The 27,076-nt window shown below is 40.8% G+C and overlaps 1 protein-coding gene across 1 annotated transcript; it reads right to left on the bottom strand.

Annotated features, from left to right (window-relative positions):
- Positions 1 to 488: 488 nt before the first annotated feature.
- Positions 489 to 27,076, bottom strand: nrbp2b (nuclear receptor binding protein 2b). The gene is made up of 18 exons (XM_029457679.1): positions 26,372 to 27,076; positions 7,004 to 7,126; positions 6,440 to 6,541; positions 6,259 to 6,348; positions 5,879 to 5,919; positions 5,691 to 5,785; positions 5,512 to 5,535; positions 5,323 to 5,409; positions 5,063 to 5,118; positions 4,877 to 4,972; positions 4,473 to 4,605; positions 4,151 to 4,253; positions 3,999 to 4,049; positions 3,776 to 3,911; positions 3,541 to 3,594; positions 3,304 to 3,367; positions 3,086 to 3,141; positions 489 to 2,976 (listed from the first exon to the last, which is right to left on the bottom strand). Exons 1-18 carry the CDS (start codon positions 26,489 to 26,491, stop codon positions 2,890 to 2,892), a joined length of 1,518 nt encoding a protein of 505 aa, XP_029313539.1. The 5' UTR covers positions 26,492 to 27,076; the 3' UTR covers positions 489 to 2,889.

Here is a 27,076-nt window from a genome sequence, read left to right as displayed (position 1 = left end):
CGTCTGGGTCCGGACTCGGACCGCGGTCCGCCTGTTAGTGACCTATGGACTATAACAACCATGTTCATTTAAAAAGTCAGGGGAAACCATATCTTTTTGTAATTGCTCGGTTCCATATTTGTTGACAGAACAAACACCTCCAATCTTTCAATATTTACTTTTTGTTTCTTTAGTGCAGCTTTAATAATTATCAGTTACACACTTTAAAACTCTTCTATAAAATTGGCTTCAGGAGTGATATGCATTGATACACTAATTTAAATATCTTTCTATCATTATAATATAAATTACCAAGAAACGAGGAGATGCCTATTAAATAAAAGTCATACTTTCTTGAATTTAAGAAATTTTAAGAAAATGTATTCATGTGAACACCAAAATAAAACCAATACATACTGGGATATGTTAGAAAGTGTAGAGAACTAAGAATTATCAACATTAAATCCTTGTCCAATAAATAAAAAAGTCTTAATAATTTGAGACATAACCAACATGTCACATACTGTTTATTGTCATGTATTTAATTGCAGTAGCTACAATACTTAACAAAGGTTTAACACATCCAAAGGAAAGTTTCATTCAACAGATTCACGGGAAAAGAAGACATAAAATAAGACTGATATGGATGTTTGCACAGTCTTAACATTCATTTTCTTGGTCAGGTCCCCTTGGAACTGAACTGTGACTGACAAAGGCAAAATGCAAAGTTTTGAATGGTTGCAGGCTATTAAGACATGCAGCTTACTAGATAAAAAGAGAGCAATTGTGGCACTGCATTGCATTGACAGTTTGTCCAACAGTAAACCCCTTTAATAGCCACAAACAAATATGTACACCACAGCCCCGTAGTTGGTTAATGTCTGGGAGAATTCAGGGCTCCTGTCTTCAGAAACACAGATAAGAAGGCTCGGCAGAGTAGAGCAAGTAAGTACTGTAAGCAATGACTATACAGCAGTGTAACTGGTATGAATCCATGACCTCACAGACCCAGTAAACAAATGAAGCAGAGCTAAATGAGGCCGACAAACAACAGTACACTGCTGAAACCGATCAGACAAGTCACTATTGTTTTTTTTGCTGTCCTGTTTTGTAAAGGAAAGATCCACCCAAATGGTAGTCTTCTTTTACGCTGCCAAGATTGGATTCTTGAAAAGGAAATCTGGCAGAGTTGACGGAGTGTATTCTATTTTGGTGTTTGTGTGGGCTGCAGTGCAATCAGTCCCAAAGTTCACACTGAAATTGCCTGGAATAAACCTAGTGTAGATCTAATACTGGGAAATGAACATGATCAAAGCAAAAATGTTCCTCTCTTTGATCAGAAATGGTGTTTTATCACCTGCAGCACATGGAATCCTCCAGAGGTTAGCACTAATATTGATTACGTAAAAGACAAAATGCTAAAACCATATATTCTTAAAGATTTTGATTGAATTTATTTGATGATACATGTATATATCACTGCACTGCAGTCATTACGTACGTTAAAAATGACAGAGAAAACAAAAACAAAAGCCCGAAGGCTTGTTTCTATTGTTTGGGTAGATGTTTCCTTTAAAAACACCTATAGACACTAAACAAATTTGGTGTTAGACAATATCCTCAGATAGTTGGGGAAATACAGCAAAAATAAGAATATTTATCAACAATATGCCAATTTTTTATTAACAAGTCTTAAGATCACATCACCATAACCCTTCCTCCCATTTATATAAGACTATGATTTTACTTCACAAGCTTCCTGTGATGTATTCCAATTTGAGTACATGAGCTGCAGCTATCTCCAAACTTATATTGACTGCAGCAGAGAGCATTATCGCCTGATCCATATGTCCAATATACAAAGGCCGCAGGTCTTAAAGGAGCTGCCATTTCTGGGTGTCAAGCTCATCTTCACATTCGCACAGGGTGACTATGTGGACTCATGGTAAGAGACCAGAACTTTTATGAATCAATCATTCCGGTTTTTAAACTGAAAGTCAGCCTGATTAGTTAAATTTCAAATTGTTAAGTTGGGTACCAATGCCGTTTCATTAGGAAATTGTGTCCAAAGTACATTGCCATATCAGGCACTTTGCAAGTCTTTGGCTTTCAGAACACTTACACAGGGAAAACCCTTAAGAGCACTACAGGCTAAAAGAGAGGCATCATCTCTTTGCTCATCCCTACATTAGGGAGTTTAGCTCTGGGAGAAGAAGCCTTTAACCCCAGAGTGCAGGTGTGTTAACTTTGCACATCATAAAAAGTCAAGAAAAAAGAAAAAAGGCCTGTGCAAAGCTTCTAGTATTCACAGTTAAACAGAAATAAATAAGTCAACTGAAGAGTCTTAACAGTGCATGTTGGACGGAATATTAAATTCCTACAACTGTAAAAAACTGAGGGTTCTGGCTCGTAAGGGAGAGAGGCTTTAGTAAATTACCTTTTTTGTTTTTTTTTAATCAAAGTAAATAATCACCAATCAAAGTGGACATTGGAGACTTTTGAGCAATAAATATCCTTCTGAAAACATAGCTGCTGCATCTGAAAGTAAAACATATCCATTCTGAATAGTGGCATTATGGAAAAGTTGTCAAGATATCTTAAGGCATGATAGCCCTTTTAAGCAGGGAGTTCTTAAATCTTCCACTGCGTTGTGGGAATGCTGAACACAGCCATGATGCCTCTGGTCCTCCAATTAGAGGTGCCTTTGGTTCCTTTCTCAGCGCTGGCGTTCTCTCGTTCTCTCTGGGATAATTTACTGACTGTCAAGGCCCAGCATTCTTTTGTATTTGTCCCCATTGTATGCCCAGCTGGGTCAGCTTCCTCCGTTCCCGGCTGTGTGATCCCTTTCTTGATCTGTGTGGTCAACGCCCGGGCCCCTCTGTCTGGGCCAGCCGCTGTCGCGACCCCTCCTCACTGTGCGCCCCCAGAGGCGAGCGCTCGGACCCGGTGTCGGCTGAAGGCGTCCTCCAGGAACCCTGCGACCTTCTCACTGTCCTCCTACACAGCACACGGGACATTTTTAAGACTAGATGAGTTCCTGTTTTTGCTTAAAAATGCAAAAATCCAAAGTAAGGACATTTATACATTGATTTCATTTAATATTTACCTCAGTTATGAAGGCGTAGTGAACGAGTTCACTGGCAAGATCTTTGGAGGTGTCCGCTGAAAGTTTCACGTGAAATATTTCAGTTACAAAAATCTGCTAACATATTTTTCTTATCGTCAACAGATCCTATAAAAAGACCAATAATCCCAATAACAAGTATTGTTTGTGTAGCCAAAGCCTGATCTACTTTAAAAACGGTACAGTGGTGCTGAACTTACATGGAAGGATGTCACAGCTAAGCTGCCTATGAAGTTTATCATCCATCTTCAGAAACAAAGAGAGCTGGGGAGAGATCAAAAAGTCATATTTAAAAGCAAGCTGAATTTATGTTTTACCACCATAACGGACAGAACTTCTAAAATAAATGTTGATACAGAGATGCTAGAAAAATGTGACTGCCAAAACAAATATGCTTGATTGTTAAGGAGCCTGTAATACTACAGTATGTGACTCACATGAGTTTTGGTCCCTTCTTCATTTGACTCCAAATTACAGTGAATCTGAACAACCTACAACACCAACAGAAACAGAGGATCACAGGAAAAGTGGGACACAGCAAAAATATCTTTAATGTGTTTTGGGTGATAGTAAACGGGTATAATAATGATAGTGATAAACAGACGTGTTTTCTCTGTAAGCAGCCAGATTGTGTATCTACGTTTGTTTTTGGGTGACGTCTAAAAGTCTAACCTTCCTTGTTTCTGTCTCCTGGGGTTCAGGAGTCGGCGACTTGACCGTCTCAACCTGCTCCTGAGACAAGGAGAGGGCGCGGGGGACGGGGTGAGGTCGCGATGAGGCGAAATTCATCAAGGGGTAGATCCCATTCCTGGAGAGGAGACAGGACAACATGTTGCACTTCATTGCTGCAGTCATTCCTGGTACAAAGTGAGTCCTCTATTGTACTTCTACTTACTTGACATCCTCCAGAAACTTGTCAAGTTCCAAAGGAGACACATGGGAATATCTGAACAAGGAAGAAACACACAGAAGAGCAGAGTGTTGTGCTTCACGTGTCATATGTAAGACGAGTAGCCCAAAAGGTATGAGGTGCTTGTGTGATTTTACTTGAGCTGCACTCCCTGTCTGTCTTCATGTTTAATCTCTGCCATGACAGCATTGGGGTCAAAGGACTTGGTTTTCTCCTCCACACAGTTTTCTGGGAGCAAGTCTGTAGATGAAAGACAAGTCTGGAAATGAGTCGACTAATTTGAAAGAAATCCGTTCATGCGGAGTACATTTTTCTTAAATTACTCGACTGTTTGCTAAAATCAGAAAATATATTGTATACATTTTCTATAATGTATTGTATGTTGTATCGTTGCTTTTAAGTAAATATAAGAGGAGACTTCCGTGTGGTAAGCTCAGAGTGTGGAGGTGAGAAACTCACACTGGTTGTTGATGAGGCAGTGGGCGGCAAGCAGTTTGAGGGAGTGGACCTCGAACAAGACTCGGTGGAACAGAAGGTCGTGAGCCGTAGGACGGAGCTTGGCTTCGTGGCGTAAACAGGACTGGGTGAACTCCTGCAAAAAAAAGAAAATAAAAACAACACACTGAGTCCAACACACAACTCTCCGACTGCACAGTATGACCCAGTTTAACGTTCTGGATTTCCTGCCATGTTTTTATTGACAGATTCATTCTAAAAGTGTACAAAGTCTCTGCATGTGGTAAGAAATAAACCTAGAAGCAAGGTGGTATGTGAGGGCGAGTGTTAATAGTGGAGTGTGGGACAGTTTGTCTTTATCTCCATGTTTCTGTGTATTTAGGGCAGGAAGTATTTTTGAGACTCACTTTCATAAGAGGGTCTTCCAGAGATTGACCTGCATTGATGATGGCCTCCTTGGACACGGCAGTATCTCCATTGGCCTGGATTTCCAGTACTGCCATCTAGGGGTGTAAATAATCTGTTAACACGATCACATATTATACACACACACACACACACACAGAGGAGAATCTAACAGATCGGTTTCTCACCTCTAAAGCACAGATGCCGAACGAGAAAATGTCTATGGCATAATCATCTTCGTCAGCTAGAAGCAGACATGTAGAAGCAAAGATGAAGGAGGTGAGACACATAGAAAGCTAACACAATGACACAATGAAAATACAGTCAGATTGAGCCTTATTGCAAACAAATAATTAGCCACTCTATGGTTTTACAGCTCTAAAAAGCAGCACAAAATATCCAATAACCCTGACACTCATCATCACAGACTCTGCCTCATCACACTTACATCCATATTCGGGAGCAAAAAAATGAAGATTCCTCTGCTCATCGCGATGTTGCCTCGCTTTGCCGTGGACGCTGGCATCTGGAAACACTGGTTAGAGAAGTCACAAATAGTATACATACTATTAGATGAAACATATTGATGGATATGACACAAATGAAAACATATCTACTACAAAATGATCTGTCTTACCATTAACAAATAGGCGATGCCACACTGTGGAAAGAAAATGAAGCATAGTTGAGATGTTTATTCTGTTAAGCAAAACTGCAGAGATAAATTCAGTAAATCCAGCAATCCCCAGTCCTAGGTTACAACATGGGAGGCCTATGCTGGTTGTAGTAACATAAAAAGCCCTGCTGGGAGCAGACCTGAGCCGATCTTGATGAGGCCGTTATGCTGGATGAAGATGGTGTCACACGTCAGGTTGCCATGGATTATTGGTGGGTCACAAGAGTGCAGATAACTGCCAGTAAACAATAAAGCATCTGGTTAATGTGATGGCTGTGATAATAGAACTCTCTCATATTAAAATCCTGGGGAAGAAATCAGTCAGTACCTGAGGGCAGAGAGAATCTGGGTGCACCATCTCTTCCAGGCCTAAAATGTAGTGTAACAGAGCAACATGAATCCTCTAAAGACACAAATCCCTCCCTCATTCTCAGGAATATATGGGAAGAATACCGAATATAGCACTGTTACTACACTTCTTTGCAATTTATGGTTTAATTATAGAATGAAAAGCAGCAGATGTAGAAGACAGAAGAGAGAGGATGAGATGCGTGAGCAGACTGAGCCACCAGGGTGTCCTGTTACATCATCTCTAATCCTGCAGGAAATATGGATCTGAACAGGGATTGTACTGCAGTACTCTGAGCCACCACCAGGGGACAGATTTAGCAAGCGCACCAATACAGTATGTGGCCAGAAAACACTAACCTTCACATTCATAGTCTTGTGGTTCTTCTTAGTTTTCTTCAGAAACTGTTTGAGGCTGCCCGACGACATGTATTCTGTGATGAATATAACCTGTGGGCCAACATGGAGTTGCGTTAATTTACAAGTGTGTGTGTGTGTGTGTGTGTGTGGAAAAAGTACAAAGAGAGGAAAGAAATCGTACCCGCGCCTGGCTCTCCTGCATGTCCAGCCAGTACTTGTGGAACTTGACAATGTTCGGGTGTTCAACCTGCATCAGGTTCTCAAACATCTCCTTGATCTTCTCCTAAAAAAAACATACATCAGAGGTGGTTCACATCTTCTCAATACATCATGGACCAAGTAAGGTCTTTCAATCCTTTGGCCTTTGGGTCATGGACTCAACTTTAATGTATTAACTTAGACCCTGAGAACCTGTGATGGGCATCCTTCGTTATTTGTATTTTAACATTTTATAGATCAACAAGAAAATTTATGAAATTTGTAAGAAATGTATGCAAAGGACCAAGTGTGGAAACAATTGACTACTGGTATAAATGATGTGTGACTAAAATGTAACCCACATTACATCATTGGAAGACCTTGTTCCTGTTAATGTATGTGTTGCCCAACACACTAATATATCTTAAAAATTGAAGTTGGAAAGAAAAATAATAAACTCCTGCCCAAATGAGCAGATTCTAGTCACTCTAAAACCACAACAGTAACTACTTCCTGTCTTGGCTGTAGGGAATAAGAGCCACCGTACCTCCTGTGCTTTGAAGACCTTCTTGTCAGAGAAGAGCACCTCGTTCCACACCACCTCCACTCCCTCCTCTGTGTCCATGGCCAGGGAGGCACTTTCCACACCAGGGACATTACCTTGGCTCACCTGCAGGGGGCAGACAGAAACACAGGTGGGATTTAGCATAATGGTAGGACTGCAAATGCAAAATCTACATTTTTTACACTCATAAATGAATTACATTAAACCTGCAGTAACAAGCTGCGAGCACAACATTGTCATATAATCTTATACACACGGAAATTGAGGATTTTTGATTTTTTTAAATCCTCTTTTAATGGTCACACAATGTACAAAGCACAGAACACACAGTGAAATGTAGACTCATGATCTCCATTCAACCCATCCAAGTAGTAGGAGCTGTGGGCAGCTACTGTACAGTATACTCAGGAGCAGTGTGGGGTCCGGTGCCTTGCTCAAGGGCACCTCAGCAGTGCCCAGGAGGCAAAGTGCTAGTCCACACTTCATACTTGGTCCAAGCTAAATCGCTACAGCTAGCTGCGTCTGTTTGGTAACCACTCTATGAGAGCTGTGGGAGTAAACCAAAACAGTAAAGTTGTAAAAACAAAGCAGCACAGCATTACAAAGCCCTCGCTAAAATACTCAAGGAAAAAAGCATGTTTGAAATGATTAGACGTCACCCCTGCTGTGGCTATAATATCTGATAAAAGCTCCATATAATCCACTAATAGAGATCTAACAGTGGCGTAATTTTCCTTTAAACACCATCCAACTCAGTTTTCCATCTATTAATGCACACAAAAAGGCATCAGTGTGGATAGATGGAAGATAACTCATTGTGCTGAGGTTATGTTGCCAGCCAGCTATAACATGATGATGAAGAGGAAAGAGGGGCGATGGGATGAGCAGTGTAAAGAGGGAAGAGAAGGATTAGCAGGAGACAGAGAGGGAGAAGTGGATGAGGGATTAAGAGAGATGAAACACAGGCCACATGATGGAGGAGGTTGCACCGGAGATAGGAATAAAAGGAAGCAGAGTGGAGTGGAGTGAAGGGGCAGCGGCTGGGTCTATAATCTGGCAGACGCAGACAGCCCGGGGGCTCCGTGAGTGTTTATGCAACAGCCTAAAGACTGCTCATGGCAGGATATTGCTGCCTCAGCTCCGTGCTGAGGTAACCTCTATGCAGCAGAACTGGTGGTGCAGTGGGTTGTTTCAAACAGGATTTCAAAGGTTAAACTATGACTGTTGTTTGGCCTTTCCTTACATCACTAGATTGAGGTCTGACTATGCAAAAAATAAATATTTTATCAACTCTAGGACCTTTTCTGAGATTTCCTGCCAAGGACCAATAAAGCATTAGCTCTATCGTTCTGCAGAACATCAAATTATTGATCTAGATTTTGATGCCCTAAACTGAAAACCATGCTGCAAGGAAATGATATGATGCTGCGATGAGCCTCTGATGCAGAGTTTGATGACGGGGTAGCGACTGAACGACTATTATCTGGGCTTCTCTCTCCACCTCAATTACTATTTATTACTAAATGTTAACCATTGATATATTGTACAGAGCTCCTCTTGTAACATGCTTCATGACATCATCATCTCACGCTCTGTGATGAATGGAATCAAAGGACGCCTCTCTGTATCCGGCTCAACAGGGAGGAGGTTTGTTAACCGAACCAGACAAACAGCAATCACAGAGACCATAAGAGCTGCTATAAATATTCAGAATTTATGCTCCGTCTTCTTAAAACACCACCGCAGATATTTTCATGGAATATGCCAGCCTCAAGAGAAAGATATTTGCTGGCCACTGTGGTTAGTTTATTGCTAAACTTACAGTACTGCGCAGCTATAAAGCTCCCTTCACAGACGAGGTGGGCAGCAGAGGAGACATGACATATAATCTCACTACTCGTCCACTCTACAAGAGATGATAATCTGATTACTGGTATTACAGAGCTGGAACACAATCCTCTGACTGGCTGACAGAAGAGGGAATTCATTCGTTGCAATAATCTATCAGGAAGGAATCATGTCAGTTTCCCTCTGCAGTCGTTGCTCGGCTGGTGTTTATTTTCTGTAGATGTTGAGTAACACTTGGTCCCCTGTCCCAGCGTCTACATCCCGGGGGTTTAACGGGGCCTGTTGCTCGGTCATGGTAGCGTGAGACTCGTAAACAGCACATCGGATGCTGGGCTGCGATTGGCTGCTGGAAGGGAGGCGGGTTTAGGGTGTGAAAGGGATTTAAGGATCGAGTGTTCATGTCAAAACAACTTCTTTTCGGATGTTTGTTATTTTTACATCTGAGCTGGGTAAAACTGGATCGTGAAGGCCGCCACACTAACCTCATTACCTCACCCACACATTTGTCACACACATGATTCTCTTTATTTTGATTCGTAAAAAAAAGGAAAAATACGACCAGATACAGATACAAACTACAACACAGGTAAACTTCTCTGCCACGTCTCCAGTGCAACTTGGTCCACTTTAAAGATGGCTACCAGAAATAGTAAAGCAGACCTCCCTCCGAGTTGACTGTTGATTGTAATACATCACTTCATTATGAAGCTCCTAGTTTAACCCCAAACTAAAAGGCCTTAAATGCAATATCATCTACAACGCAAGGAAAGATATTCAACAAAAAAACATCAGATTACCCACAATCCACTGGTTTTTGTTAAAAGGAGTATCCTGAAGGTTATGGGTGTACAAATTATTATGTAACTCGTATGTCAAACAGTCTTAGTCGGCAGTTTATTACGTACACCGAGCTAGAAGTAGTGCCGTCTGAAACAGCAATAAACCCTAGCTTCATGAAGGTTACAATGTTATGTTTTGTATTGTGTCGTACAGTACTGAGTGTTTACACTTTATATGGTCGATAGAAACACCTTGCTATCTGAGCACAGCTGAATTGGCTGATGGTTTACACCGCACTTACACTGGCTATATCCAAGTAGAGGAAAGTGCAACTCTCAGCTGGCTGGACCGTTTGCAGGTGACAGTTTCATTGCCCAGAATAGGGCAGCTCTTTCAGTGCGATTCTCCCTGCAAAGGCATCTCATATGAAAGAGTTTCTTTGTCTGAGTCCGTGTGTGGGTCCAAGCTTTACAGCGACAAAGAGCTTTGTCTCCCAGACGTCAGTATTTTGCCTCTTCCTACACCTCATACCTCGACGATGAGCGGATACGCCGCATCACATTAATATTTAATAGGTCGATTTTGTACAGGTCTACACCCAAGTCATTTTGCACCACTCTGTACTAGATACTTGTTAGGTGTCTGTACTGTATGTAAATGAGTGCAGCCTTATGTCTCTGTTGCTATGTGCTTTCTCTCTCGCTCAGAGATTTCACTGGCATCAAAGAAGAGCAGGATCAAAGATTTAGACTGAAATGTTGTGGAAAATGCAAAAATTATTTCTAACTCTGCACAATGTGGACGTGGAAATATGGGAAAAAGACAAGAAAGACCGGCTACTTTATACTTTATAATGCCATTACCTAAAAAAAATGAATGTGTCGTGATTACAGATACTTTTGAATAGAGGTAATTAGATGAATTAACATGTGTTTTTAACCATTTCCTTACTTTAACCATTCATTGAGCCTTGCCTAGGTCCCTTTTTCATCTATAAAACACTGTTCCATTACACAAATGTGCTAATGAGCAAAACAAACACCAAAGCAAGCCAGACTTGAACAGCCATCGAGACCTCCTGCTGCTCGATGAGCCGTCTCGCACTCCTTGTTCCTGTCTGGTCAGTTTCGGGGGCCACGAGCCACTGACCGTCTGCTGACCTTCACCAGCTGCTCTACAGTCCACCTCCACATCTCCCTCTCTTTTCTGCTGCCCCAGGATATCACATGCGCAGCACACAATCAGGTCAGAGTGTCGGATAATGTGCGCGTATCCTCTCAGCGTGAAGAATATAGTGATGGCACCAGCCGTGACGTGTCAAGCAGGGGACAGGAAACGTGCAACTCAACCCTCTACATTCACAGCTTGATGAAAGCGTATGTGTGCGCGAGAGATTTTAAATCATCAGGATTGTGTGGAGCATTTTCTCAGATTAACGCCCTTCATATGCCACATTATCTAAATCAAACTGTTGCCAGGATCTCGACTTTCCGGAGCATACAAGGTTCAACCTCTTTCTAAAGACACACAAGGTCACACAGGCCCATGAGCTGATATTAGACAGCCCCCCCCCCCCCCCCCCCACCCACCACCAATCACATCTCACTTATTCATTTTCTCATGGAGCAGTTAAAGCTCCCCACTAAGAGGAATGTAGGACAGCAAGGCGGGTTAGCAGAGCAGACGGATACAAAGGGGAGAGCTGCTGAAATAATAAATAAAAACAGGACACAATATAGTCAGAAACACAGGGAAAGTTATTCTGCCTCTTTCATGAAGCTCTGCTCATAATACTAAATGACAAAATAACAATTTTATGTCCTGATATGACCCCCTTTTAATAAAAAAGGCTGGGATGAAATCAAATTAGTCCTGCTGACAAGAAAAACTCTTCAACAAAGAGAGTCGGCCTTGAACAAATGCTGTTTTTTCCTATGAAACTGGGACATGATAAGCATTGTGAAGACTCCACAAAAGATTAGAAAATGTTTGGTTTCTGCAGAAGCGGCATCTTTTCAAATTCAGCATTTGATTTTTGTATTTCAGAGTGTTGTCTGTGTCTGTGTTTCAGTCTGTACCAGGGCTACAAGATTACACTAGCCACCCTGTCCTCGCTCCCATTGTCACAGTGACAACGCTGCAGATTTATAGGGCCAGCGGGAGAGAGATGGCACAAGCACAACTGCATTCAAGAAGTAAGAGGCTGCTCTGAGAGGCGTCGTTACATAAGGCTTTTAACCTTTAAAACAGTGATTCCACAGAAATTAGGCTTTTTCTTGTGACAGAGGCTGGTGGATGTGGGCCAGTTACTGCGAGTGTTATATACTGTACACATGTGCTTGTCTGTGTATGTGGGAAGGAGTGTTGTTTCCACAGCAATGTCCACCGCCAGTCAGAGGGGTTAATTAGGAATCATTGAGTCCAGGGTTAGGTTTCTTTCTTTTAATGCACACATAATGTCTTCACAGGCCATATAAGAGACTATTTTCTCAGAATGAATCATTCATCATCATTTATTTCCAATAATGATTTATGCCATTACACTAAATCAGGCAATACTATCATTATTATACCTACTATTTAAGAGATTAAACTAAAAATTAAAATACACACACACACACACACACACACACTTAAAACCAATCAAACATTCTTGGGTTTCAAGTGGAAAGAAACAGCCCAAGGTTAGACTTTATCTGCATAACCACAGTGTGCGTTTACTTATTTTACTGCTCAAAAACAAAGTCGATAAGATCTGACATTTGTTACATTTACCGCGTAAACGGAGAGATTGGTTTTCCCGCCGTTAACAAACCTGACATTGTTTGGACTAGAATTAACTTGACAAAATAGAAATCCAATAGCGTAGACAAGCATATATTTTGATATCACGTTTCATTTAAGCGTGAGATATCGCTCGGTCAAATATGAGTAATAGGTTTTCTTTATCATGAGTTGACAATTCAGGGAGAATAGGAAAGGCGTATGTTCAGCAAACACCTGGCTCTCCTCTAATGCGAGAGGTTAAAACTGCATAATGTGGCGACATAAATCATTATCAGCTTCTGTTATCGACACGGTATTCTCTGTTCTGGCTTCTCCCCGTCAAACAAACAATCAATGGAAGTTATTGCAACATTTCAGTCATTTATCATCCAGGTTGATGACAGTTGTGCTGATTTCACAGGAGGAATGTGTAATAGAGAGTGGGGAAGGTCAAGAGTCGAACTCGTGTCACAACAACGACTGTTAATTAAGAAACAAAAGCAAAAAGGTTCCTTTTAATTAGGGAATTACTCAAATCGCGTCAAATATTTGTGCTTCATTAAACATTAATCCTATAATAATTCAAGATTAATTTGATAAAAATACAAATAAGTACTTTGCCTGAGTAAAACAGAACGTTTTATGTAAGGGTGATTGTGTTTTATTCCGTTGTGATCCTCCTTATTGCTGGTTTGTTGGGCGTTGTCAGACCTCAGATCAGACGAGGGTCCAGTCTTTTCAGAGTCCTATAGAGCTACTGCAGTCGCCGCATAAAATGAGATTGTGCTGGGAGGAAAAACTGCACATAAAGTTTGTAGATAAGCAGCTGAAGCGTATAGTAATTCTTCTTCCTTGTGTTTAAATGCATTTCCCATCTAATGCTGCGGTGTGGAATGGATCCGACACGCTGAAACAGATTGCGTCTCACTCTATCCCCGGCAGCAGCGGCAACAACATGCAGGAGTTGTTGCCTTCCTTTCACACCTAACATACTTACGTAGCCTAGCCGCTATTACCTCGATTCACTAATTTTACAGCTCCTGTAAAGTGCCGAGTCATAATTGTGATCAAATCTGTGTGAATCACCTCTTCCGTTGTCGTCTCTCAGGAATTGATTTATTACCATACTCACAATTCATGTCACATTCCCACAGAAAGAAACGACGCCATCTCGATGAATAACAAACAATCCCACTTATTAACTTCTGAGTGACGTCTCCTTTCCAGCGTCTGTGTGGAACAGGAAGATGCTCTGTCCAGTGCCGGTGTCCGGCCCTGCAGACTCAGACTTTGACTCGAGTCCAGGATGGCTCTGGGTTTTTCCCACGGTGAGACAAGTTAATAAGGGCTCTCTCGCAGACTTATTCAGCCTTTAAGCGTACTTTCCATCAGTCTGCGGTTAGTGGTGGAATGTAACTAAGTGCATTCATTTACTGCACTACTTCTCTACTTTATTAAGGTTTCCATGTTATAGAACTTTCAACTTGTACTCCACTACATTGCAGAGGTAAATATTGTACTTCTTAACCCACTGTGTTAGTTTGACAGAAGAAAGAAACACTTATACTTAAACACATTTGAGCTTCACTTTTTATTGGCCACAAAAATGTGTTATTTCGCAATCTGCTGTGTCATTCAAAATGTTGGACTCCAGCACTTGATGACGTAAACTACAGTTTGTAATGTTTCAGTGCCTTGGTCATGGATGGACATTAGGACTGTGCTGCGGATTCACCGAGGCTTCGTAGGCCAAGCTAAGCCTCCATTTTACAATCACTTAGTGTCACTCATATGGAGAGTTTTGCAAAAGAAAAAAAAGAATCACAGTCCAGTTCTTGGAATGGAAGCAGCGGTTCTAACTAGACTGCTAATAAAAGATGTGCGTGTGTGTGTTTGCTTCAACCTGAAAACTGGCCGCCTTCCCTCTTTCGTAAAAACATGTGCAATTGTGTTCTTGGAGAAGCTCAACAGGGTCTGGCAGAGTCCGCCCGAGTCTTAAAGTTCTCCATAAAGCTGGTTCATTTCTGCCCACTGGATTACCCAATGCATGCTTGTAAATCCACACACACTGCTTGCTTCAATGCTACTACAAACCCAGTGTTAGAGCAATATGTTACCCCCCCCCCCCCCCCTTCCAGCAGAGGTTACTGCAGGTCAGCTTTCCAGCAAGCAAGAGGGGTGACTCAGGGTAACAGCTCAAAAGACTTGGCAACCAGTGCAAAGGGTTATTGAGTGTTTGCCACAGTAGCCAGCCAGCAACAGCTAAAAGCTTTAGCGGTAGCTGTGTGCTCGTGCTTGATGGGACTACCATTAGCTCGTGACACTCCCATTACTGGAGGCAGGAGCAAGAAAGCAACATTGTCGAGCAGAAGGAACCACTTAGGGGTGCGAGTATGAGTTTCTCTCTCGCAGCTATTGTTGCGTTTATAAGCCTAGATTAGTCAAGTGGCTGATATTGAGCTTGTTAAAAAAAATAATAATAATAATGCCCCACGTGGAGGCTAAAGGAAAGTAGCTATGAGTATGTTAACGGAGCAGAAAGAGTTGTGTTTATCATGCAGCGTTTATCTTCCAGGGGAGATTAAGCTGAAAAGTGAGAGTCAACCTGAGCTGGCTCTTCAGCACGTGTTCAAACAAAAGCCTGTTGGCAGACACGCATGGAGACAGCAAGCTGCTTTTTTGTGCCTGTTGTTACGTAACCTTACAGACAAAGCTTAATAGGCGTGTCTGTGATAGCACCACGTGGGGGGTTAGTGTGTTTATCTAACCCTCAGCTACCTGTCCACAAGACATCAAGAGCTACAATGTGTGTTGTCATCACCAGGGCCGCAGACCGGCGATAAAGTACGATCCATGGGTTTATTAGGCGCCATTTATATAATAATACTATGAGATTTTATATAATGAGATAAACAGGAAACACAGACGACATGACCTCTGTGTCCTCAATGTCAGCTACAGCCCTGTTGGGAGGGTGGGGGGTCTTCTATTAATCGGCTCCATACATATTTAATTCTCCAGCCATCTTCCTGATTGATGGCTGCTGGGATGCATCGCTAATTCAACTCCTGCATGAGAGTAGCCTGCTTTACTTTAAGCCGCCTGAGCCGAGTAAACAACACAACACACATTCAAATTCTGAATGCAAATTAGGTTGAGTCTGACACACGCAGACAGCAGCACATTTATGAGGGGGTGGAAGTCTGATTTCAGCTTGTGAAGCAAAAGACGTTATTTCAGAGCTGTAGGCAGACGACGAGGCCTCGAGCAACAACATTGGAGTAAACACTCATACAGCTGAGGAACTGATGGTTTTGTTCATATTTGATTTGTATATTTTATGCATGACTTATATATTTTATCACATCAAAGAGAAATAGTTTGCATTAGTTGCCTCGTTATAATATTTGATTATTTGCATTATGAGTGCAGAATTTTGTTTTCAAGTGTTTAGACAAGTGCATAAGTTATTGCAATTGGTCTGTAGCAGGATTAAGGAAAAACTGGCCTCATTTTCTATAAGAAGAGAAAAGATAGAAATATCACACAATGCAATGAATGAATCTAGATGCAAATAAAAGAGTCCTGCAATAAAACAAAAAAATGCATCGCTTAACATTACAGCAAATAAATGAATGCCAGATTTCCCTACGTATTTATACAGTATCTTAGATATGAATGTGTGCTGTGTATTGTTCCTCCACAAAAGGTCCGATTGTCGCTATGTCCCTTTTTATGTGCATATTTGAGGCACACACACACACACACACACACACACGTGGAAAGATATCCGTATTTGACTTCCAAAGGTCAAAATAGGAGCCGTCTGTGTTGACGTGCTTGAGGAATGAATCAACATTTTGAAACCTGCACACACACAGTTTTCATATCAGCTGGTCAACAAAGTGAGGAAAGCTCCCTTTGAAGCTGAAACGCTTGCGTATATGAAACATTCATGCGGTATCCCGGCTTTATTGACAGTTAAAACACTGAAGTCTTTACGGAGACAGTCGTGTTTATAGAGGCTTTACGCAACCTAGTCGCACCTGCCTGCGGTCATTGGAGCATTCAGAAGGATTGGTGAGATGTTTTCTATTGTTGGATATTCACACACACGATCAAAGTCAACGCCAGGGCAGATGTGTGGCGGTGGAGAAGCTTGGCCTCTGCCGGGTGAGGGTGAAACAATAGCAAGCTGATCATAACTGCATTAATGTCTTTACAGTCTCTTTGCTCCATGCAACAAGACAGGAACTAGACTGAGCCTAAAACTATTAAAATAATCTAGTGTGTGTGCATCAGAATCACAAGACAAAGCTCTGAATGTGTACTGGAAAATTCCCTCGAGTCATGTTTCTATTGTTATAGGTCAGAGGTTTGTTACTAAACGGGTGTACACAGTAAAGACTGCTGCCTCACTTCTTTCTTAGATATCCTGCATGTACTTACTAAATATATTTTATCCCATTAAGGAGAAAATTGTCTCCAGCTTTCTGTACTTGGACGGTTGTTGTCAGCTACTTATTGTTCTGCTTCGTGCAGAAACTTCATTTTTAACATTATTTGAACAACAAATCTGGTTTTTCTTGATCTGGCAGAGAAAGCCTGAATCTTTGTGCACAATGGTCTACGTTGGAGTTCTTTCAGTCTTATAGTAGCGTTTATTCCCTACAATGCATTTAATTTAACTGTAAATAGAGGATCTAACAGTGGACACTGGTAAATGAATTATGCAAATCTAAATTGTTATGTTAAGACTTCTGTTTCTGCGGGATGAATGCCAGAATCCACATCAGAATTCAATGATGCAAGAAATATGAAAAATGAGGTTTGTTCTACAAACATGGCCACATTTAAACAATCATTTCCCCACAGCCATCTGAAACGATGACTCTAAGAGACTGTCGTCTTAGAAAGTTCTTGCCTACTGTGTGTAAAGCCTGCTTGAGTAATTGCGAGGCATTGCTCAAGAGGCATACATGTCATGTAACATGAACTACTATGACAGCTCCGTGAAAGCCTGCAGACATGTCAACCATTCCTAGAGGATTCCTTTTCAGGCCAGCTTTCCCGTCTGACTGCCAGAAAATCCGGGTAGCTCTATTTCACAGAGTCAGAGTGGAAAACGCTGACAGATACCTTTCTGTATCTCCCATCAGATCTGATGATCCCACTAGAGGCCTTGCAGGCCGAGCTGCACACATTTCACAACCACATGATCTAACGGAGCACATTATCTAACGGTTTCTTCAGCTACAGATCGTAACAGAAAAGTACTCTGAGGGCAAAAACTTCAGGTAACAATAAGTGCCGAAACGATTCCTCAATAACTCGATTTCTAAAAAATAAATCAGGCTTGGTTTAATCCCACACCCCCCCCCCCACACACATACACGTATACACACAACCACTCCGGGGCGCGGGTTTGAGGTGCCGCTAATTAACGGTTCCCTGATTGTATTAAACAACAATCTGTGTTGAAATCGGCAGTAGGCAAGCTAGTTTACGTTCGCCGTTAGCAGCCGCTAGGTAGCACGGGGGTTCCATTGAGGTACACTATGATGCGTTCAACCTCTATTCAGTAAAAGTTAGTAATGGTCGTGAAGTGTTTAAGTGTAATCTTGTAAAATATATAGAACTTGACAAAATGAAGTTGTTTAAAGAAGATGTTTTCACGGCAATAGAAATTAGATGAGAGGGAATTATGACCTGTTTAACACGAGCTTATAATACATTATTAAAATGGCTAATACCAAGATTCTTTTTATCAAGCAAATATTTAAATGCAAATACAATCATTAGCAAATAAACACTATAGATGACAATCACAAAAGAATAGCCTTTAGATGGTTGAAATTATTTCTCAGGACGGTAGTGAAGAAAGTTAAGACTAGAACCTTGAAACCCAGGCTGTAATATGGCACCTAAACGCACCAAATGGCTTTAGTTCTGGCAGATAGGGTTATTATTGTATGTAATTTAAGCAATAAAAATGTTGATTTTTTCTAAAAAGGAAACCATTTAGTCTTATTTTCTCTTTTGTATATTTAATATTATTCCTAAGCAAAAATATGCTTTATACAATTACTCTATTAAATCGATGGAACGATCGGTAGAATAGTCGAATACTAAAATAATGGTTAGCTGCAGCCCTAGAAAAGTAAATGCTTGATGTACTGCCTGTTCATGACAGCCCAATAGGTTGAACACCATCTGTTCGCTTGTTTACTGTAACGCAGCTCACACTGTGTTGTAGCGGACCTATTCTTAGCCCGTGGAGGATTTTTTTTGATGTTTCTGTCCATGCATACTTTAAAACTATTGGCTTTGTAACTTTTATTTCAGAGCATCACTAGTTCTTTGGCATGTTTGTGATTCTTAACTGTCCAGACATGACATTTTCAGGAACGCTACAATGATCAGATAATGGACATGGTAAATGTCAGTATGTGATGTCAGTCTGAAAACCTAAAAGCAAACATCATACAAGAAAAAGATCCGTTGATGAAGAGGATAGCTGAGTCCTTCCCGCGGGGGCCGGGGTTCAAACCTGTCCTTTGTAAATAGTTTATCCTACTAGTCTGTTCAATAGGACGCGGATGTGGGAACAAGGGAACAAAAGAAGTATTTCAAGGACACAAATGATTAAATTGAGGGAATGCAATAAGTATACGATGCACAAGTTTTAGTAATTTGAGGCCTTAAACTAATTATATGCGGGAACGACTGATTTAGTTAGCTCTGTGCCGTGGAGACAGAGGACTCTTCAAAAACAGGAACTAAACAGGTTATCTCAAGTCTATAATCTAGCTAGTACAAGATTCTGTCTGGAAACCTTTAACAGTGGAACTCATTCCCTCCTTTCATCTGTTCACCTGCAATAAAGTTAAGAAGCAGCTGCAGCTACCACACTTACTCTCAAATCAACTCCTGGAATGCACTCAATATTACAAGCTGGTGATAACAGTGTATGTGTATCTGAGTGCGGACATTTCCTTCAAACTACAGATTAGCAATCGCATTCTTGTCTAGATGCTGACCAATGAGTAAAGGGCACTTTAAGCCCTCATGCGGGTGCTGCGAGCTGCTGTTTTGTATAAACAGGCCTCCTCGATGCACGGGTGCCTGTGAAATGGCAGCATGCAAACATCAGAAAGTATTTAGCTTTTCTCCAAGCATAAGAGCAGAATCATAGACAACAATTAGCTTGTGTCAACAACAGCGTGACATCAATAATTTGCTATTTCATTCTTAACACCCCCGCTGACTGAAAGCTTTGTAGTAAAAATCTATCAACAACAGCTGTAAAACGAAGAGGAGAATAGCATGCTATCTCTACTGTAATCTGGCAGGCTGGGTCAGGGATGCACAGGCTGTAAAAAATACAGTTTGTCATCACACATGAGAAGGTAAATAACACAGCGCCATTAAATCATTCATGTAGCCAGTAAAAGCAGAGCTGCACTATTCTTACACCCGATGGGCAAATTGGAGTTAAGATTTTGACCTGAGGATGGCACTGGATGAGTTAGGGGATCACCAAAGTTATTACAATTCATCCTGTGGAGAACATGAATGTGTAGATGCAATTTCATGGAAATACATCCAAAGGTTGTGAAGATATTTCACTCAAAATCACAAATGTCAACCTCATGGAGGCGCTAGTAGAAAACTCAAGAGGATCACCAAAGTCAGTAGGATTCATCCTCTGGGCGCCATGAATATCTGTACAACATTTCATGGTAATCTATTTAATAGTTATTGAGATATTTTACTAAATGCCAAAAAGTCAACCGATCCCCAAAGTAGGATTCATCCTTTGGCGATACACACATTTCTGTACAAAGTTTAATGCCAATACAAGCAATAGTTCCTGAGATATTCAAGTCTGGACCAACCAGCAGATAGAGCAACATGGCTTTCCCAAGATTCATGTCGCAAGTGTGGCTAAAAACAACCAAGCATCAATGGACATACGCACTAAACATTATTTTGTATTCTAGGAATGAAAGGGTGTGAATGTGTTTCCGAGTAAAGCCCAGAGCAACAGGCGGGGAGGACCGCGTCTGGCAGAGCGACCGTGTTAACAGGTGGATCAAAGCCGACTGTCCCTGCTCTGTTTCCCCTCAAGGGAAATCTGAGTGGATGTCATTCCTCATAGGGCAGCTGTCAAAGCAGCAAAATGCCTGCACTGCAGGATTATTAGGGAGTATAAGTCATTAGGAGGATCCCCTCAGGACAGGCTGCTCTTACTGCAAGCCGCAACTTGACACAGGCTTAAGAGGGGCAATGCTTTGTGCTAAAGGGTTTGTTTGCTCAGTTTATTGGCTCGCCTTTACAACCTCAGACATGGAAAGCATCTAAAAGCAGCGGGAGGTTTACTGCACGACATACATCATGGTTACTGTGAGGTGATGGTTTTTTATTGTCTTTCAGTTGACTGTAATAAACTTATCCCAACGTGTGTGGCCAGCCTCTGACTTTTACGGAGATGAAACAATTAGAGAATTTCTCTGTTTTACGTCATTGGAATTATGCACCAAAGCTATGGAACATTTTACCTGCAGACATTAGGGAGGCAAGCTCGCTCAATATCTTCAAAAGTAAACTGAAGAATCTCTTTACTTTAGCCTTTTAATAGTGATATTTTATATCTCTTTACTTTAGACTTTTAATAGTGATATTTTATATCTCTTTACTTTAGCCTTTTAATAGTGATATTTTATATCTCTTTACTTTAGCCTTTTAATAGTGATATTTCATATCTCTTTACTTTAGACTTTTAATGGTGATATTTTATATCTCTTTACTTTAGACTTTTAATGGTGATATTTTATATCTCTTTACTTTAGACTTTTAATAGTGATATTTTATATCTCTTTACTTTAGACTTTTAATAGTGATATTTTATATCTCTTTACTTTAGCCTTTTAATAGTGATATTGTATATCTCTTTACTTTAGCCTTTTAATAGTGATATTTTATATCTCTTTACTTTAGCCTTTTAATGGTGATATTTTATATCTTTTTATCTTAGCCTTTTAATTATTATTATTACTTTAATGCTGCTACTCTATGCCACTTTAAACTAATTTAAATGATTTCATTAATTTTTGCTATACCTGGTTTAACATTGAATGTGGTAACTGGGATAAATTTCAGAGTGTGTATTTTTGAAAAACCTGAGATCAAATAGACTGTTTCACCACGGGGAAAAAGAGGAAGTTTCTCTGATAAATGTGTATTGGAGAAAAACTGGCTTTAACCGAAAGCAGTTGAAAGGTCACAGGGGCCCATTCTTTCAAAATATGGCTCTGACAGTTTAAAACATTTACAAGAATGGTGTGATGAATGTGATTTCCCGGCAGTAGGGTCGTTAAGTACGGCACAGATAGGGAAACTAGGCATGAATTCTGCTATTTTTATAATGGTACTTCAGACTCATTTACATCAACACTGATTATTGTACTGTAAATGCTCTTATTCTGTCTAATCTTGTACTAATTGTTATGTTTTTGCTGTGAAGCACTTTGGGCTGCAATTCTTGTATGAAAGGTGCTATACAAATAAAGCTTATTATATATTATTATTGGAAATTGAATATCTTTCGGTTTTTAAGTCAATATGAAGACATCCTTTAGGGTTTTGGTTACATTTTTGACACTTTATAGCCTTAATGATTAATCGAGAAATAATGTAAAGATTAATCGTTAAGGAAAACAGTCATTAGTTGCAGCAATACATTGCCTCGAGTTTCTCAATCCTGACACATGCATGTGAGCACTTACACATGCATGGGATTTTGGTTAACACTCAAGTGCATAAAGCAGCATCTGCCCACCGCAGTCAACCTCACATATTCGTCTCCGCTCGCGAATTAATGCCACGACAAATGATTGGAGTCATTTTCATCATTCTGTTAAGCAGATGGAGACAGTTCCTGGAACTAGAAGATAGAGCAATTAATGGAATGGGTACTGAGGGACGGGTGTGGATTCACTTCAGGGGGTCTACCATGCTGCAACATGGAGCCAAGATCACAAGGGTCAGTGATAATCTTCTGTCAAGGCTGGACTATAATAAAAAGAGCATAGTGTGACAGGTCAAAGTCTACTGTGTCTCTGGTGGATTAAGCTCCCAGAGTGATGTTATGACAGATAATCACTCTTTAGAGCAGGAACAGGAAGTATTCCAAGCTTTACTCCAAGGTTACCATGGTGTCAGTTAGTTAGCTGTGGGCTTTTATAGCCTACATTTGTTTACATTTTATTTAAATTGGCACCATTAAAAGTATGCCGAATTGGCCGTCCCGGTAGCACAAGCGACCCAAATATAAAGGCTGAGTCCTTGCTACTGTGGCCTGTGGTTCGAGTCCGACCCATGGCCATTTGCTGTATGTCGTTCCCCTTCTCTCTCCCCCCATTTCACGATCTACACTTCTCTCTCTCTCTCTCCCCGTCATTAAAAACCCAAAAATATAACTTAAAAAAAAAAAAAAGTATGCTGAATTAACTATCAGCACTTCCTGTTGCAGTGTATCCATGGACATACAGACAGCGATCACTGGATTACTTCGATACGGCAGAAAATGGGACAATTCTCAGGCAAGTTCTGCAAGTAAAAGGAGCTTCTTTCTTCTATGATTTCTGAGTTCATTTATGGATGTTTACACATAAATAATGATAAGCTAGGAAAGTGTATGTCACACTAATTCTAAATAAATGTTTAACACGTCTTTGTGTTCAGATTTGACTGAGGTACGACTCTGAGATGGAGTATTTTTGCGTGAATCGGGCACAAAGGGTTTTAAAGTACCATAACAGTGTCCGTGAGCTGCGTGTCACAGCCGCTGTTTATTTGTAAATAAGCAGCTAAATCAGCGGGAAATACAAGAAATAACTTCTACCAGCATGCACCTTCCCCTACCACCTCATACGGTACCTTTGTCTCATGTCTCGCCTCATAATTTGACTGAATTTTGTCTGATTTATGCACTTTTCCTTCACGGAAAGTTCAATCTGCAGTTTTTGCCAGATTCATGTCCCAACAGCAATATTTTTGAGTCACTGCATTGTCTTTGCCAAAATGTTGTGCACTAGCCTGAACGTCCACATTCACAGATGACTCAGAGGATACGTGCCACCAGACATGTTCACAAAGAGAGCAGCAGGGTTGCTTGTCAACAGTGCAACAATTATCCACCCATTGTATGTATTTGGTCCTGGAATAGAAAACAATATGTTAAACCACCAGCTTCAGTTTGAATAACTTATAGTAACTTCTCTTGTTGTAACTTCAGGGAAATACTTTCTTTTTAAACAAAAATCTGAGCCAGCAAAGATTTAACAATAAATCACAATGAAAAACAACCACCTTTACGGTTGTTATGGTTCCGCTCACACAGTTTTGCTTTCCAATCAAACCAGCACCGCTCAGTCCTTCAGAAAATCAATGCTTCGTTTGTTGAGTCAAGATGGATAAGCTGACTTTGAAGGCAACACATTCATCCACGTTGAAAATGTTAAACCATCCCCGCCTGAGAAAACAGCCACGCAAGGCAACAATACCATGCGCTGACCATGTGACCGCGCGGCCTGTGTTTATTGTGATGCCTGAGTGAATAACAGATATGGCAGCGAGTATTCTGAACTTTCACCCACTGACTTATTTATTGTGTATTCATGTGCATTTCAAGCCTGCCGCCCAGACACACCCGGGCCTGTTGGACGGAGAGAGGAGAAAGCAGGGAGCCGACCAACATGACTACATCAGAACAACGTTTACTGTATACATCCATCAACACAAGGGCAACTTCACACAGTAAGGTAGGTTTTACCCTCTAGGACAGTTTGTTATTCTTTAAGCCTGGCGACTGAGGCAAATGTTTTGCTTATTGTTCATCAATAAAAAAAAGTGTCTAAATTTGCACACATAGGTGAGCTATGCCAGTAATGGTAATAAAGACACAATGATCATAAGCTCATATACCGCTGCGATTAATCAAGCAGAAATGCAAAGAAAAAAGAAAAGGTAGTTCCAGCTTCTAAAATGTGAGTATTATTTGCTGCTTGTGTCTGCTTACTGACATTTTAAAATGGATATCTTTTGATTTTTTGATTGTTGGTTGGACAAAATGAGCAATTTGAATTGGTCACATTGCGGTTTTAGGTCTTATGACGGCTCTTTTTGGCTATTTTCTTACATTTTATAGGCAAACAATGTTAAGTAACACTAACAAAATTGAGGATTCTAAGCAAATATTGAAAAAAAACAAAAATGGTTATTTAAGTTGATGTATAATGAGTTGAAGTAATGTCGAAAAGTGGAACATAGTTAATCACATTGAAGTCAAATGTGATTATTTCACTTTCATGACATAATGCTGATATCAGAAAAGTATGTCTATTGATATTCTGATATGGATTTGTACAATAGCAACCAGTCCTAAATGACTGATGCTCTCAGTGGGGGCTAAATGGACATGTGACAGTGGAAGCAGCCTAGATGGGTAATCAATGGGTGGAAAAACACTAGCAGGATGTGTTTGAGTGCTCAATGGATCAGTAAGAGCAGTGAGGTCAGGTGGTCATGGAGTTCTGAGGATGCCGTGTGTGTGTGAGAGATAATCTTAAACTTAAATGCTCAGCCTTATCTGAAACTGTTAGTAGAGCCGACACCCACAGATTTACAAAAAAGACAATTTAGAAGTCCGTTTCTTCTCTCTGATAATAACTGAACTTTTTTGTTAGTGTCATATATTCCTTACATGGAGCACATGGCCAGGTTTCAGCAGCTACTTATGTCACAGAAACTACGCTTATCTGTGTCTTTAATGTTGGTATTCAAACAAACATGGGATTATTTATGAGTGACGAAGCTTTGTGCAAGGTCACTGGGTTATTTTCATTGCATTATTTGAATGCAGCTAATGTATTCTCTGGACTAGTGCGGACATGGAAAGGTGTAAATAAAGCTGTAGATCTCGGACAGACAGGGACTTGTACCACGCGATAATTTTAAAAGCTGAACAAATTGCTGAATTAATTATTTTATTATTTCCGCCACAATCACACAACCTGCCTTCAACCGCTCATCCTGCAAATCAGCCCCTCCCAAGTTATTTGAATCTGCTGTGACAGGAAATTAGCTGATTTCTGTGGAGTTTCATTCTCACAGTCTAAAGGATAAGATAGATTCATATGCATGTTCATAGGATTGTCTGATTCTAATGCATTACATATGAGCTGACAGTTGATTCATTAGTGTACAGAAAATTGATCTGCAACTTTTTTTGAGTATTAATCAGACAAAAATATATTTTACCTTCACCTCGCTGATAATTTCTCTGCATTTTCACTGTTTTGACAGTTAATAGTCCAAAGGATCTAAATAAATGTCCACTTTATTTAATAAAAGGTGATAGCAGACAATGTTAGCAGTTGACAGCTCCCTAAATATAATGCACTTGATTTGAACATTTCTACATTTGATTGAAGTTTCCCTTTAAATTAACTACATTACTGATCACTCTCCTGCTTTCTACCTCACCTGCATACCTGCCTTTATGATACAACATATAATTTTAGATTATAAAGTGAAGGAGTCGGACTTGTTTTACACGCCCTGGTTATTGTGCCTATCATAAAGTGTCGGTTCCATGTTGATCCTCCAGACGAAGAACTGAGAATAAACAGCAGTGGTGGGGGTGAAATAAGCAAACTATTCCTGTCACACTAAAACAGACTTTATGTGGGCTAAGCAGATATGTCACTGTGTTAGATTTATGGTGGGATGGTGCAAAACACCATGGGACAATAATACCTCAAGCCTGGCTCAAGAATTGCATAACAGAGGATGTCCAGCATTCAGAGTTTGCTAATTGATTGTATCATTTTCTGATTAAAAAGTAGATTAGTTGCATTTTATTGGATACACATGTAGCCAAAACAGACAAACCTGCTCTTTCCGCTTCTGCCAGCGGCCGCACGGGCTCTCCTCCAAGATTTCACTCTCATCCTCGCTCTCCTCCTCCTTCCCCTCCGATCCTGATTTCCTCTCCGGGACGGACATCGTCATTTTAACGCCGTATATTTCCAGATTACAAACCCCCCCCCAACGACCTTTCTCCACCTCCCCTGCCTCCTTCCCTGCCTTAAATGTCTGCTGTTTTGTTGTCGATCAGACGAGACGACTGGTAGCGCAGAGACAGTCCGCCGCTTGTCTGCGCAGTGAAGAAACCCCCCAACGACAGCAGCCGCTTTCTACCCCCCCCTTGGCGCTCAAAACATCTTGCAGAAAAAAACTGATATTGCTTAAAACAAGCGTCCTTCAGTCTGTCCTGACACCCCCAACAATCGTTTGGATAAAACTAGCTGTGCAGGCTACACATTGCTAGGACTGAACTGAAGGCGGAAAAATATATCCCAGACTTCACGCGCCCCTGAGGTTGCATGCAAAATAGGTTGCGAAATGGTTTTTCCGCTTATCTGTCTGCTCGCGCTGAAGCACCGCAGGAGTTCGCTCGGTGAAGCAAAATGACCCTCGGTGAGTCACCTGCGCTCATTGCCCGCCTCGTATATCGTCTGTTTTATAGAGGAGAGTTGATTTTTCGACTGTCTTCTGCACGCGTCATTGTCGGATCTGAAGCCGCGGCGCGAGCTC

This window comes from Cottoperca gobio, chromosome 20 (genome assembly GCF_900634415.1).
Source record: "Cottoperca gobio chromosome 20, fCotGob3.1, whole genome shotgun sequence".
Classification (NCBI taxonomy): domain Eukaryota; kingdom Metazoa; phylum Chordata; class Actinopteri; order Perciformes; family Bovichtidae; genus Cottoperca; species Cottoperca gobio.
This window is presented reverse-complemented; position numbering and strand designations above follow the sequence as displayed.